Below are 16,488 nucleotides of genomic sequence, written 5' to 3'. Positions count from 1 at the left end.
CTCTTCTTTCTCGTGGTACGGAGCATTTTTGGAGGGCATTCGTTAAGAAGGGTCTCGCTGAACCTTTTTCGACCCCTCCACGGTGGGACTCCGTATTATCTCGGACTCCAAGAGTAGTTGTGCTCCCTCCTTTCCGGGTTTACGACCATACCTGCGGCATTGGTTCGCGGTCAACTTATGTATTGCTTATATGTATTTAGCAAATGGATAATTGTTGCTTGCACGTAAATAACAGACATTGAATATAATTCCTCATTTCAATCTGAACATTGTCAAATTTTAAACGAAGTTCTAAGGCCATTATCAAAGCATTTAACGCAGCAAGTATTTCCATGTTGATGTTTATACATAACTCGAGATATAAGTTAATATTTGTCGTAGAATATCGTTTAAAAATTGTAAACGCTGCTCAAAAGACAAACAATTCAATTCTTAGTTTATATTTCTTGAGAAATGAACAAATATTTATTTCGAAAATTGACTCAATAAACAATTGTATGACCGCTGTCCCTTACCGCTGAGAGAGGTTATAAAAGACGAAGGGTCCGGGTACCTGCTCGCGGATTCGGAGGGTTAATCCTAAACCTCGAAGCGTTGGGTCCCGAGACAAAGGCGACCTAAACCCACGACCGTCCTGAAAGGGGGAGAGCTCGAAAACGTATATATACGGGTTTCGTTTTCTTGACCGGGAAAATCTCACACGTATATATACGCCCGTGGTCTCCCGGGTCAGGAAACGTCCACACGTATATATACGTGTACGGTAGGGAAAAGGTTTAGAGTAATCTATTTTACATAATTGGATTGATATTACTGATGGAACAGTGTAAGGAGTTATAAAATATCTCTCTGAAATCTGTAAAACTCACCATTTTCAACTTAACATTTTCAACATTTATCTTATAATTCCACAATTTATTAATCTCACACCTACCGCTTATCCTGGTAGGTATACCATACCCCCACACATCCTGGTATTAGGTGCACCTAAACCCCCCCCTCACCCCCCCAGCCTTAATTCTTAGCTGTGTCCCAGTGCATAGAAGTGTGTTAATAAACTTTTCATGATTTTGGGTAAAGTTGCAAGAAGTCGGCATTAGTCCGACCGACATGGAATTGAAATGTTTTTCTGTCGATCAAACCAAAATCAGTGTATTCAAAAAAGCTTCTTGTTTTTTCTCTAAATTTTTGTTAACCCTTTCCTACTGGCGCCTTCATTAGGAAAACATTGTCTGTGCTACGAGTAGCATAAGAATATTTGAAACCTCTCTGTGTGGAGCTCTTTTTTGGGGTGGAGTTACCTTGGTATTCTCGTCCCTCCAATTTGGAACCAAACTCAAAGGGTGCTTGGCTATTACCCCAGCCACTGGAATAGACCCTCTTACCCTGTCTTAGCACGAATCCACTATCAAATTATTACATACCCAGCATTTTTTCAACCGAAAATTCATTTGATTTTCAATAATTTACTCTTCTAAAAGAATTACTAACATTTTTTTGAGCATTTTTACATATTTCTAGCGTTAATATCCACAAAGTTTGTGAACACAAGATACTGAGAATATAAGTCCAGAAGTTCATTACTTTTAACGCTAAAATTTCTTTTGCAAAATTGCTTACACACAGAACAAAACGAAGAATAGGGTGGTTTCCTATAATTTTTTTATCGCCTAAATCGAAAGATTATCACTCCTGGAGTACGTATTTCAAGCTTTCAGATTTTTAAATGACGATATCTATTTTTCGCGATCAAATGGAAAGTGAAAAATTTCAAGTGCGCGAAAACGCGACAGCTAAGTATGAATGCTGGGAAAACTCCGTGTGACGTCATTCTGGTTCCTGCTGTAGGCGTGTGAGGTGACCTTGGGGTGAGACTTTGAACGATGATACGACGCAGGATGCTAGCAGGTAGCAGAGTATCCTGCTAGCAGGTAGCGCTTGGCTTAAGTAAGGATTATAAATGCCTTATCAAACGAAGAAAACTTTCCGACCTTAGCCAGTTTTAATAGATGATTATTAAGACATGTTTCCCTGAGCTCTGTGCCTCATGCATGCATTGGTAATCTCAGATGATGTAAAACTCCTATCCTCTCATGTAAAAACACATGTCCCTGTGACGTCACGTGGAGTGGCATCGCATGGGCGCCAATCTGGCCTTTTTCAAATGAGGATAAAATTGACCATTGCCATTCGTCTAAACCAAATAATTTGTATATTATGAATACACTAATGGTGAGTAACGAATCGCAATCAATGCCTTTCGTTTTCTTTGATGAAGGAAACTACCCTATTCATTTCAAAGTATAAAAAATTGTAGCATGCAATAAAATATATCATTGCAAAAACCAATGGCAATATAACCACTTTGCAATGGATTCCTGCAGTTAGGAGTTAGGGCGGGCTAATTGCTGAGGAGTGGCTCTAAGGTCTCGCTAAGCTGGGTCTCAGGCCGTATGATAATGTCTTCGTCTCCATCTAACATTCGGCACGAAAGGGTTAAGATATGGTTATAGATAGGAGCAGAGTTCCTTCGAGCAGACCATTCGAGGTAGGATGATCTTTTATCCAAGTTTTCGAAATTCTTTGCATGGAAACTGCGTCAAAGAGAAGCAGAATCCTAAGTCTAGCTACCCCACACCCACAGTGTTGGTTATGAAGGAGTCTAAATTACAAAGGAAAAGAGATATGTATACACTTCCCATGAATTATTCCGCATTGCATAAAATATCTGAGAGGCATCTTATGATATTTTGAGATTTAATTTGTGTTTAGATGTCTTAGAGATATATCTGAGTTGGTACATATGTGGCCAGAATACAATCAGTCTTTCTTCTTCTCTTGAGTCGTCTACATGAGTGCGAAGTTATAATGTCTCGGAGATATTTGATGTTATCTGAGATTAAAGAAACCATTTGTATTGAAGAGATAAAGACATAAAAATTTCAAAAGGGGACCTCACTACCAGTTAGTCAATGAGTAGATATCCTGAATGGGAGAAGAGAGATGGCTGACCAATCAGAAAATATTTGTCCTGTGGCTAGTTATGAAAGATGTACAAAAACTCCACTCTGCTCTTCATTGATTTGAAGACAACTTTTACTACGATGATGAAAATTTTGTCTGTTAAAACGGTTTAGTGTGGAGAAAATCCCGGCAGTTGCTCACAGGCATTTAGAACATAGTAACTGCATGTTGCCTATATCGTAAGGATATGCCTTCAGTTGCCTATACTCTAGGATAACTTACTTGCTGATAAACTATGCATGGTCTTATAACTTACCTGGTGAAACTATTTGAGTATGTCTTACGAAAAAAAGAAATAAGTACATGCTTGAATTTATCACTGATCAAAACATTATTTACTACGACCATCAAGTCTCTGTATGTATAAATTTAATTACAGATAGAAGTTTAAATAAAGAGACAGGGACGTAAATGCATCACGATGATACAGCTGTGGCTTACAGAGGGAATGATGGTCAAAAACGCCTGTAAAATTTTCACCTTGACCGTGAATCGAATCACCGACCTGCTTTCTGGGCAGGTGGTTAGACCACCACGCCAACAAGGATATTCTTATCCCGTGTTTTTGGCATTTTCTGATGTGTTCGCCAAGAGATGGCTCTGGGTGCAAGTCCTGCCTCCAATGAAGAATTGAATGCACACAGAAGAAGGAATGGAATTAAAGAGTGTCACACTCACACTAACAGTACAATATACATAGCTCATGCATTTTAGGGAAGGCCGCTCCCAACAAGAAGAAACTAACCATTGAGGGAAACTATTCAATCACATGTTGAGAGAGAAGTAAAAATTTTGTACTTTTTTTCCAATTATTGTTATCAAATTCAATGAGGCTGTTCCGAATGCAATAGGCATCCGTGCCTCTCATCTAATTCTGTCATTATGTAAGCTCTTGGGTGGGCGTTTAATATTGTCTTACAGTTTAGTGCATATTCAAAAATGAGTTATTCTATTTTTTTCTATCTGCCAAACTTGTCCTTTGTATCCCAAGTATAAACACTTTTTGTATGCGTGTAAATATTTTTCAGCATTTAATGTTTTGGCTGATTTGTAAAAAATATGATACATACATGTATCATTTGGATTATCTTATGACATATGTCAAGTTGAATTAATGTTTCAGAATTGGTTATTTTAATTATTCTTTCTTACTGTTGTAATGAATGCATTTACTCTCTTCTTAGTTCTCAAAGTATTCAATGATTCAATGCTGACTTTTCACAATTTCATGTCATCCACAAACTCCTCTGCTGGATTCAACATTGTATTTTATATCGTTTTCCAGGAAAGATGTGGAACTGCTTACTTATAATGTCGCTATTTTGAGGGATGTAACTGTACAGACTGAAAAGACTGACCAGTATGTGAATAACAGGAGGATATGGCTGGCTAAGTTTGTGCTACACCTGGAGGCTGTTGCTCCACATGCTGCAGTTGAAGGTGTTGGCAGGGTGGTCCTTTTCATTGGTAAAGGAAATCAATATCTCTACTTCAATATTAGGGAGCCATTCTTGCTTTGCTATGAAAATGATTGGGCAATCATTTAAATCAAGATTCAACTTGTTACTTCGTAAATGAATGTATCATTGGTGTTGCCTGTATGTATATTCTCTGTATATCTAAAAAATGTATGGATGAGGAGGTGAGTATCAAAACTCTGTTTATATATAATTTTTATGTGATTTGGAGCAAAAGGCAAGAAACTTAATATGTAGACACAATTTTAAATTTCATCAGGTTTCCCACTTGATTCTTTGAATTGTGAAAATTGTCAGTTGTAAATCTTGCATTAATTCATTGCTCCACAATTTGCTCATACCAAATCGGAGAAGTTTTCCTTGGTAAAAATGTTCTCAATTTGTTTTAAGTAAACTCAGTATGCATATATTTTTCTGCAAGCAGAATAGAGGAAGGAGAATTCTTTCGGTCTTTGTCAAGGACTGTGATTATAATCGGCAGTAATATTTCATTCCTTTACAAATGTGTAGCTTCTGTGTGACTGTTCTTCTGTATTTGTTTTCATATCTTGGACCATCTTATTGTATTGGTCTGCATCCATTATGCCCTGTGTCAAGTTTGATGTGGCAATGATTTTTCTAGCTGATGCACCTGGAGGGATGATAACGGGTGAAATGAAAGTGGGACCCACAAATGCCAATGAAGATGGAGAATTGGATGTTGAAATCACCCTCCGAGTGTCAGAGGTAAATGTGATTAATTTTCAATCATGTAGCAATTATTCTTTGCCTTTGCACTCCCACTGTATGGTGTACCTACATACACTTATTGTGAAACTAATGCAAATTTATCCATGCATTTCTGAGTACATGTTGAAATGAATTTTATTTTAAACAAAATACATGTTGTCTTCCCCATTCAATAAAATTCATTCAAATACTTGAAAAAAGTGATTTCAGTAAATTTAGGGTACTCATTTGCTTTGGTGTTCAGTTGTAAGTTTTATCACCACTTTGATATTTTTTACAGGAGTATCAAAGTTAAGATGTTTTAAATTTAAGAGGAATTTTATAATAGAGACAGGTCCTAAATTGTTCCCCAGCCTCCATTGCTATTATTCATCCCAATAGAGAATTTTTTTGTAATTTATACCTTCATTTTTAAGTGCAGTGCTTATTTAGTTTTTTCTTGCACAATTTCTCTTGACCATTCCAACCCATTATTCCTATTTACCTAATTGACTTCAATGCACTGCAGTACCCATGAATCCAGCGCTTACATGTAACACCTCTAATTAATTGATCTAAGACGATGTTAGCATACTTAAAGATGAAATATGACATTTGTTGAGCAGTGCAGCATGACAATTCTAGCAAATCTAGCATATGGAATCCACCACAGTTAATATAATTGCCACAACTTCACATATTTTGGGAGCCGCAGTAAACCACAGCAACTTAAAAACTGAAGGAAGACAAAGAAGAAGCATGTACATAATTTTGTCCTTGTGCTTGGGGCTTGTCCCTCCTTCACCCCAAATTGTCCTGAAAAGGGTCATTTATTGTCTTATCAGAATGCACTGAGGTATAAGTGAGGTCATTTATGTGTTGTCACCTCCTCTGAATCACTCTTTGCCTTTTCCTATTGGGAGGTGCTTCATTTTTTGTCCTGGACTGTATCTAGGAGTTAGGACTCTTATATGAGTTACATGTTATTTTAGAAAACTCATAAATACATATATCAGTATGAGAAGGATTTTTTGAAGATTTTACACCAGAAACAGATAGTCTTTTCCTCTTTGATCAAACTAGACTAATGCTATAAAAAAAACCATTGCATTGATGAAAATTACCATTTTTATGGAAATTGATGGCTCTCTTTCTAGCCTCTAAAATTCTGGATGGCCTTCTATTTATTTTTGCATTCATTTAATGGTGAATTGTGAAGAAACAATTGTTGTTTTAGTGCTTGGTACATGTTAATGAACCGTTGTTTGTCTTTTTTGCTCAGGAAATCATCTCTCTGTGGTGGCCGAATGGAATGGGCCAGCAAACTCTTTATCAGGCTGTTGCCTCATTTAATACATCATCATCATCTGGGTTTGCAGAAGAATCAACATTGAAGAAGGTTAATATTGGTTTTAGAACAGTTGAATTGGATGAATCACAAGTTGGGAAAAATGGTATGGATCGTTTATTTGTTTATCAATATGTTTTTATCAATAAGCAGGTTCATATTTATTTTGACAATGGTTGGTCAATAATGTACCTCTTTGGAACTGAGAGTGTATTGTCTGCAGAAAATGTGCGTTTGCCTTGCTTTTCTTAAGAAATGGTCCTGAAAAATATTAATCCACTTAAAAAATTGTTAAATCTTGAAGAATGCATGGAATGCAATACTAGGGGTGCTCAGCTCATGGAGCAACTCTTAGATGAGGAAATGATAAAAAACCAGAAGCGTATTGGATGATACACTGGGACTGGAGAGGATTTAGTCCTCATTCAGTACTCAGAAAAGAGTTTTTTATAGCAATTCTTTTCCCTTTTGAGCCTTAACCCCAGTTTGTAGACAAAAAATATTGATAAAATTTTACTTATCCACCGAGTAAAAAATTAGCTTCTCAGTTTTGGGGTGTGTATTGAAAAAGTTAACATGCATTTGGCATAATCTATTTATTATTAGGGCTGTAGCCATGAATATTGTCTTTGAGGGCTGGGGTGAGGGCAGATTCATTGTCGGGTCGGGCCAAAAGTATATTTTACTATTAAAATTTGTTAGGTGTATATTTCATTTTCTAAGTCTTTGAGATACAGATGACCAAAATTCCGTTTATTACTGTAAATTGCCATTATTTCTTGTGAAACTATTTAATTTTTGATCTATATTTTTTTCCAAATAAGTTGGTAATCCTAGTTAGTGACATCAAACTTAGTTTTCATTGCTAAAATTTAAGTGTCACTGAAGGTTTAATTTTTTTCTTAAAAGCAATTTATTTTGTTCATTTTTATGAAACTATTCTTAAAATATCAAATTTTTGTGGATTGATCCAACAATAAATGACATTCCTATCATCATTCTATGGCAGCATTTTTTCAAAAAGAAGTTGTGCACCTAGATCCCTTCTGATTGGGAAAGGATAGGTAAAGTAATGCTCAAATTTCTCCTGGAAAATAGATACACAGACTTTAAATATTTTGTCTTCACAAAGTGTCTCTGTTATGCGATCACCTGATTAAATTTTCTCTTCATTCCAGGCCTAACATTCCTGTTGAAGATAAATGGGTATGCAATGTTTTCAAAAGGTTCCAATTGGATACCTCCTCATGCTCTCCCGGAAATGACATCTGCTGTGAATGGTAGAGAAATGACAAAGGACCTTCTCTCCTCGGCCAAGGAAGTCGGCATCAACATGCTTCGTGTTTGGGGAGGTGGAAACTATGAATCCGACTACTTTTATGATGTAAGAACTTGACAAAAGAATTTTTATGTAGTCAGAGAAGCCTTTTGGTTTTGTTAGCGATAAAACTAGGAAAGAGGTTTACAGTGAGTCCTCGTTTAACGTCACTTACTGTTCCTGAAAAATGTGAAGATAAACGAAATGACGTTAATCGAAGCATAATATCCCATAAGAAACAATGTAAAAAGTGAATATTGGCTCCTAGACCTCACAATTCCTGTGCGAAAAAAATGTTAGCGTATCATATCTGGGGCATTTTTTACGATGGGAATGCCAAGCTATGGTATAAATATCAGTTCCTGTCTTCATCGACGACAATAGCAGCAGTGATGTAAATCCTTCTCCATTTTTGTATCTTCCAGCATTTGCTTTTCGGCTTCGCTATGGTGGTCGCCCGGGTGAGTGTCGCCTGGGCATCATCATTGCTGAAACATCGTCGCAGTTACAGGAACCAAAATTATTGTGAACTCAGCGAAGGAAGTGATGATAAAAACTCCCGAGTTCTACACGGAAAAATGCCTTGAAATCACTTTTTAGGTTCCTGAAAACCATTTAGTCAAGTAAAACCTTACGCACCTATGCAAGAATTCATTTTGCAGAAATTTTTGCTAAATCCGTAATCGCAATTAAGAATAAACACACTGTTTTACACTTTGCTTAGAATGACTGTATTATAAGGGCCATGGTATTACCGGTATTACCGCCCACATAACGAACAACCTGCAACGCCCGCCGCTTCACCTTTTTTTTCGCGCGAAATTTAAAAGACTTGACATTATCTCGAAGCGTAGGTGCGATAAACGAATGACGGTCTCAAAATTTTCGTGACGTTATCGCGAAATGACGTTAAACGGGGTGACGTAGAACGAGGACTCACTGTTTATTAACGTACATTTAAAGCAGTGTATGGCTTGTATTGCCCTAAGTCTGTGCATTAGGGCGGATCGGAAAAATCGATTTTTTTCAAATCCATCTGGCCCAATGAAAAAAAGTTGTGGGACCGATCAAAAATAAGGCCTGAAAAATTTGAGACCTCTAGGTGAACCCCTGACCCTCGCTCAAATGCGATTTAGGGGGGGAGGGTCGAAATTCTAAAAATGTAATATTTAATGGTCATTTCCTATAGATTTTGCCGAGTTACTGCCCTTGTAGGGCAAACATTTCGTGCATTTTGACGTATCTGCCACCGTTTAGCAACAAAATGCCTAATTTGAGTCCGCGCCCGCGAAGAAAATATTCCAACGCCCACGCAGCGTCGCGGATACAAGAGCCGCAGGCCGATCCCCTCCCCTATCCGCTCGCTTCTACCCCTCCCACGCCTCCAATACAGCAAAATTCATCCCGCGTATGCTGCTAGGAGGTCTTTTATCTTTGTTAATATATATCGGAAGATGGTAGAAGGTAATAATGGAAGCTTAGTGAGACGACTTGTGCCTTATTAGGCGCCTCGTCGGGTTAAATAAATCGATGTTACCAACTTTTAGAGAAGTGATGAAATATTTTTATATCCGAGAACGCAGGAAAGGAGCCTACGGTCCATGAAAAGGCCTCACGAGTGGCTATGCGAGTGTGCTAACTTCGGATATGCGCTCCAATTTCGGCTTTGTCCGACAGATGTGATTAAATGGATTTTGGGCGAAAGCCGCTCGCGTCCCCTTCCCGCAAGCTTCTCCCACGCGCCAAATGCACCAAAATTCAGACCAAGTGCGTCTTACTTCGTTAGTCTAAATATTTAATGTTTCAATATCGTCTGTGGAGGAACTATCACAAAAGAATTTTTCAATTACCTGCTTTCCAATCTGTATTTCTTATGTCAGTGTCATTCCTCGTCTTTCGCTGTTGTCAACAAAGTTTTCGTGAATTTCTTCACGAATCTCTCATCCGTATCTATAATAAAAATAAATACATATTTAACTTCAAATTTGAAAGTTCATCAATAGATTTTTGAAAATCCACAGCACTAAGGTCAGATGTAGCCGGAGGTACTGTGGTCTCTCTCCAATATGTCACCAGCGAGTAGTCCTTAAAGTTGATATTAAAATCCAGCACTTTAAAAAATCTCGGATCGGCCGCCAAACGCATACTTGCAACAACGCAAATTCGGTCCTTAGATTGCCCTCCCAATGTTTATGCCGCAAATCTTAGTCAACTTAGTGCAATTAGCAAATAGACCTCTGTAAGGGATGAAATATGATTTGATGCTTTCCCGGCGAATGATGTGGATAAACTCTTCTAGGGATTCAACGAAATTTATCCCTGATGATGAGCCCCGAGTCGGAGCTTGAAACGTTTGCCATTATGGAAAAATTAACCCGGTGGGAATCCCGAGAAGAGTTTACTCACATAGCAAGGGATGTTGGAATTATGCTTGTAGCATAGGGATGATGCCTCCTTTTTGGGCGGTATTCACCATCGCATTAAAATCCTTTTTATTTTTGTGTATCTAATTTTCACTCGGAAAGGAATCGAGAATCGCAGATTTTATAACTTTTGCTAATCCTCCAACGGGGGAGGCAAACCCAAAAGTGGGACCCTGTTTCTTCAACTAACATCACACATTCCCCTCTAAACTTGGATTGATAAGTGCTCTTGCCTTTTTTCATCAGACAAAAGTATAGTGTTTCACTCCATAAAAATTTAGCCCTTTGATGACACCCTTTGATACCTCTCTTTTCGTATTCACAATAATTAGCATCTTTTTCTGTCTACGTAAGTAATCTTGCAAACTACCTTGGATGTTTCTTACGAAGTTATGATTTTTGCGTCAACTAAAGTTGCGGGGACGATCATTGCTGTTTCTTGGTTCTTGCATATACCTCTATCACATTTGGCAGACGCATTTTCGATGCAGAAGTTCCAGTTTGAGTTTAGTCCTGAATTTTTATTTGATGAGGAACGTTGAGATAAAAATCGGATGATTTCTCTTCAGTTTAATTTTCTTCGGATGAATTGATGAAGAAACTTTTTGATACTATTTTCCCATACAAGAATTGACGATGTCGACTCAACACTCTCCGACGATTCTCTTTTTTTCCTCAGTTGTCAAGTTTCTTTAGGACTCAATCCAGCAGCCATCATCTTTAGTTTCGTCCGCTGGTCTCTCAACATACTTCTTGATTTGGGGGAACATTATGCTCCTTCTTGCACGCAAAAATATCGCATAATTTCAAATGTTCTTTCAAAAGTGCTCCAGGTTTGTACTTAAGCAAAAACCCTACTTTTGGCCTATTCGCATTTTCCTTAAGTTTTAGTACTTCCTGTTGTACCGCTAAATCCTTTTAGTCACACACATAATGGAAGGGAAGCGTCACCATAGTTCGCACACCTTTATAGCCACTCGAGAGGCCTTTTCATGGACCGTAGGCTTCTTTCCTGCGTTCTCGGATCTAAAAATATTTCATCACTTCACTAAAAGTTGGTAACATCGATTTGTTTAACCCCGACGAGGCGCCTAATAAGGGACAAGTCGTCTCACTAAGCTTCCTTTATTACCTTCTACCATCTTCCGATTTATATTAACAAAGATAAATGACCTCCTAGCAGCATACGCGGGATGAATTTTGCTGTATTGGAGGCGTGGGAGGGGTAGAAGTGAGCGGATAGGGGAGGGGATCGGCCTGCGGCTCTTGTATCCGCGACGCTGCGTGGGCGTTGGAATATTTTCTTCGCGGGCGCGGACTCAAATTAGGCATTTTGTGGCTAAACGGTGGCAGATACGTCAAAATGCACGAAATGTTTGCCCTACAAGGGCAGTAACTCGGCAAAATCTATAGGAAATGACCATTAAATATTACATTTTTAGAATTTCGACCCTCCCCCCCTAAATCGCATTTGAGCGAGGGTCAGGGGTTCACCTAGAGGTCTCAAATTTTTCAGGCCTTATTTTTGATCGGTCCCACAACTTTTTTTCATTGGGCCAGATGGATTTGAAAAAAATCAATTTTTCCGATCCGCCCTACTGTGCATGTATATTTTGCGAAAATGAGGTGCGGTGTGTAATACATGGCATGACTTGGTAGGCAGGGTGTCGAGGGGGCAGCCATAAGGGAGAATCAATGGTGGTGAGAGCGGATTTGGAATTGAGGGTAAGGGTGGTGGATTGGAGAGGAACGACGGTGGCAGGGAGGGAACTCAGGGAGTGACAAAGCACTAAAATACTCTGGATGTGCGGGTGCGACATTGTTTTTCATTAGCATCTAGCTCCAGGGCAATCCCAGGGCTTGGAAGTATGGCAGAATGTCCTTATATCCTTATGTTAACCTTTGAAGGATGATAGGGGCGGAAGAATCATACACAAGACAATTTTTAAGACTTCTTCCCTATCATGCTGCGGGAAAGAGAGAGGTCCCATTCTGAACAATTGGAAACTGGCGTAGGAGCACATCCAAGGAGAAAGAATGGAAAGGAGGGGAAGGCACGACAGAGCTATGCCAATCAAATTTATTCTCTTCTATTCTTCAACAATCGCTTACATAACAAAAGTGAATAATAATATCCACTACAACTTGTAGAAGAGACAGAAAGGTTTCATTTTTTTGTGCAAGTTTGCCTTTTCTTCAGGACATGTGTCTGAAATGGGTTTCACTTCACGGTCGAAATATAGCGGGGACATTATCCTTTGAGTTATGCATTCCGGATAACTTCTGCGGTAAAATTGACTCATTAGAGTGCTATTGCAAGTGCGAGCACTCGTTAAAGGTGGATTATTTCCGTATGCTTTACCATAAGGACCACGTATGGATCATATGTGGCACCACCAATTGTGGTTTGTGGATCATATGTTTGGAAACTTTTTTTGCCCATAGTACCTTGTGCATATTATTAAGTTAAGGTCGTAAGTAGTGACGAATTCATTGAGCCACAACCTGATAATTTTTGTGGAATGATGAGCAATAGATATTACTTATGGAATCAGTTGATGAAGTGGGCAGCACTCTTGATATCAAGTCAATCAAATTAGCAACTTACCTGAGGGAATGAAAAATGAAATTTGCGAGGAAGAAAAGAGCTCCATAGCATAAGCACGACGAATGTTTTTGAAACAGGCATGGAAACATGCTGAAAGATAAATTCTTATCTTCTTGATTTAGAAAGGAACAAATTGTGGCTATTACAGAAAAAGAAAACAGTAGCCACCTTTTGAAGTTGAACTGAAGACCCTCTGACAGCTTGCTGTGTTGCTACGTAATCATTATGCCAATGTCTATGATGCATTTATGAGGAAAATTCATGTGACTTATTATTATACTTTTATTCATAAACACAATATAGCGTAGAAGTCTTTGTGATAAAAAAGCTAAATCTAAAATATGAAATTCAGTGTAATGCTCTGCAGTGAATTTGGTAATTGTTTTCATAGCAATAATATTTTCATTTTAAATTCACTGTCACTGTTCTGGAGTACATATGTCTTTTACTACTCTCTAAAACCTAATTTACTTGTAACCTTATGCTTTGGCTGAGTGCCAAAGGAGAATCTGTTAAGTCTGACGAATAAGATAAATGCTTCTGAGCTGCAACCACTTTCATTCTGTCGAAGAGAATCCATTATGCTGAAAAAATATGTTTCATTCAAAGACAACAGTAAACCCAAGATATGTTATTGTAAACTCCTGTAGATGAATACGATGAGCCATTTCTTTCCTAACTTCATCCTTAGTTTAGTTTTCTATAAATATCAATCATTTGATTGGAAACGATGCAGCTGAGTCATTGAATGAGAAGCATTAATCAGGGTGCTTTATAGAACTGTCAATGGCAAGAGACTGCAATATTCATGCTTAATGATATCCTAGGGAATACCCTCGTAACTTTGCCATTTTTTAGAAAAAAAATATTGGACTATTTGGGTACTGTTTATATTATTCTGAAAGATATTCACATTATGATCCAGTTCACACCACTTGTATGCATGACATAGAAGAGTTACTGGCTCTCAAGAGAAATGAAAATATATTATTTCATGGCAAGTTACAAATTTATTATAATGGAATATGTATGTAATTTGTTATCATCACATTTATGAAAATTAATTTTGCATGATTTTTATTTAATGTGTCGTATATTTCTGTAGTTATTCAAGTTTCTTGTAATATGACTTATCTTTGATGGTGGTCGATCTTATCTAATGATATCTATATGACAACTGTAGTCTTCCGTTTTAATGCCCACAAGGAAAGTCCCTCTAGTTCCACCATTAGATCTCATTCAAATTTTGCTAGGTGATAGGAAATGGATACCTATGAGGTGTAGTTATAGTTTCAGCTGCCAATGCTCAGTATTTTTTGAGAAATTAGCAAAGGAAAGTATCAGGGAAAGGCTTAAATGTATAGAACCCACAACACAACAATACTCCGTCAGTGCTCTTCATCCTAGCAACAGATCATAAGAGGCTATGGTTGTGCTGTGGGTTGCAAACATTTAGTTGCATACATTTAGTTTAGGTGTGTTTTCCTGGTACTTTTCATTGCTAATCTCTCAAAAAATATTGAGCTTTGGCAGCTGAAACAATAGCTACTCATCATGGGTATCCATTTCCTATCACCTAGCAAAATTTGAATGAGATCTGCTGGTGACATAAGAGGGACTTCCCTTGTCAAAGTTACTTAGACCTTACGAAATGAAAGGGTTAATTTTGATGACATGATATCAAGGCGAGTCAGCTGCTCTCATTTAAGAGAAAGCAAGATTAATTGGAAGTAGCCTCTTTTTCCAGCTTGCTGACAAGATGGGAATCCTCATTTGGCATGACATGATGTTTGCCTGCTCTATGTACCCTACTGTGGCAAGTTTCCTGGATTCTGTGAAGGTAGAAGTGAAACAGCAAGTTCGTCGTCTTCAGCACCACCCAAGTATTGTCATATGGGCTGGCAACAATGAAAACGAAGTTGCTCTGCGTCAAAATTGGTAAGCAAATTGTAAAAATTAATGAAAACCAATGTCAGAAATTGAAATAGAAAAGGTCCGAGCGGCGCGAGTTTTAATTTTTAGCTTCAGTGAATGCAATGCTCCACAAGAGTAGAAAGAGTTCCGATTCTCTCTTCGAATCAGCTGTCGTGCTGTGATGCTTGTCCTACTCATGAACCATTTTGTTTAAAAGATCTTGCTGGGGTTATGAAGCAGAATTTCAGGAAAATAAAAAGATAAAATACGACTGGCACATAGTGTGACTCTTCTCAAGGGATTGAACTAACATTGGGGGAATCTCAACATCATAGGATAATACCCATGTCAAAAGTAATTACGTCGCAGATTTCAGAAAACCACCCTTGACCCTCTGATTTTTTTTTTATTTCCAAGATCACTCGCACCATGAATCATTGTCTTCAAAGGAAAATATCAAGTTACCGGAGAACAATCGGAGTGCTTCATCCCTACCCCGTCTCACCAACTGACCGCTTTTGGCCTACCTACTTCAATTCTCCATTTCTGGTGGATAAATGCTAGATGGGTGACTTTCTGGGCCCAAAGATGTCTCTATGTATTATGATGGTGACTATATTCTCATATCAAGCCAAAAGTAGAACCTTATTGTCTTTAAAGTACTTCAAAAGCGGTCTATACAAGATGGTAATAAGTACAGAGCAAATATGATCATTGACGTGAGAACTTACGTTGCATCATCAAGGTTCGTCATTCGCTTTCACCTTCCGTAGTCAAGTGTATTATGTGGCAAATAGTGGCATGAAAATACGTTCTCTATGGTTATGCGTAAACGAAGTACATATTGGTTTCCCAAAAGTATACCAAGTGTCAAACGTGAAAAATATTATTATATATTCACAGAAACAAGGTACATGTATACCACTATATTGTTCTTATTAGTTCAGTCAATTTTATAATTTATTTAACTTGGTGGCTATACATAATGTGGTAGTATTATTACCTTTCTGCTATGTTTCTGTACATTTTGAAATGGTTTGTGTGAGCTCGTCTCCCTTAATATGTATTCATTACAACTTAGACCCTTCAATCAAAGTGGTCAGCAGACAATACTTGGCCACCATGTTTTTGTAGGGTGTGGGGCTGGTTCAGCTAAAATACATCAAGTTCCAAAAATGGCCATACTTAGTTCCAAAAACGGCCATATGTAGGGTTTGATGTGGCGTATGTAGCGCGAGATCGGTTTATGTGGAGGCTAACGTAAGGCTGGAAGGCGATACTTGGTGACTGGAAACATAATGAAGACACACTTTTGTATGTTCCACAGAGAGGAGAGAAGAACTCCTGTGGAACAATCAAAAGTGTGTCTTCATTATGTTTCCTATGTAGGGGCTGATGATATATCCAGGGTCGGTTAGCCCTACAGGGTCAACTAAGAATACGGGCCTTAAAAGAGGGGTGCATGTCTTACATTGGAGTTTGTCCTGTTCATGTATTTCTACCCTCCCTGGATAGAAATCCTGAAATTGGATGCTTTGACAACATGTACTTTATATTTTGATTTCTTGAGTAAGTAAAGCTCAAAAAGTCATTCTTGCTCTCTCTTGGTTAAAATGTTTTCAAAATACTAAGCTGCTGCAAATAGATTTTATAATTAATGTTGTTGC

The 16,488-nt window shown here is 38.0% G+C and overlaps 1 protein-coding gene across 2 annotated transcripts in view; it reads left to right on the top strand.

Annotated features, from left to right (window-relative positions):
- LOC124163359 (beta-mannosidase) overlaps positions 1-16,488 on the top strand; it is a 41,788-nt gene that overhangs the window by 2,954 nt on the left and 22,346 nt on the right. For both annotated transcript variants that reach the window (XM_046540223.1, XM_046540222.1), the window contains exons 5-9: positions 4,310-4,491; positions 5,125-5,228; positions 6,493-6,664; positions 7,737-7,942; positions 14,655-14,845. In XM_046540223.1, the coding sequence (XP_046396179.1) occupies positions 4,310-4,491; positions 5,125-5,228; positions 6,493-6,664; positions 7,737-7,942; positions 14,655-14,845 (855 nt within the window). The remainder of the gene's footprint in view (positions 1-4,309; positions 4,492-5,124; positions 5,229-6,492; positions 6,665-7,736; positions 7,943-14,654; positions 14,846-16,488) is intronic.

This window comes from Ischnura elegans, chromosome 8 (genome assembly GCF_921293095.1).
Source record: "Ischnura elegans chromosome 8, ioIscEleg1.1, whole genome shotgun sequence".
In the NCBI taxonomy this organism is placed as follows: Eukaryota; Metazoa; Arthropoda; class Insecta; order Odonata; family Coenagrionidae; genus Ischnura; species Ischnura elegans.
Note: the sequence above shows the minus strand (reverse complement) of the source record. Positions and strands in the feature narration are given on the sequence as shown.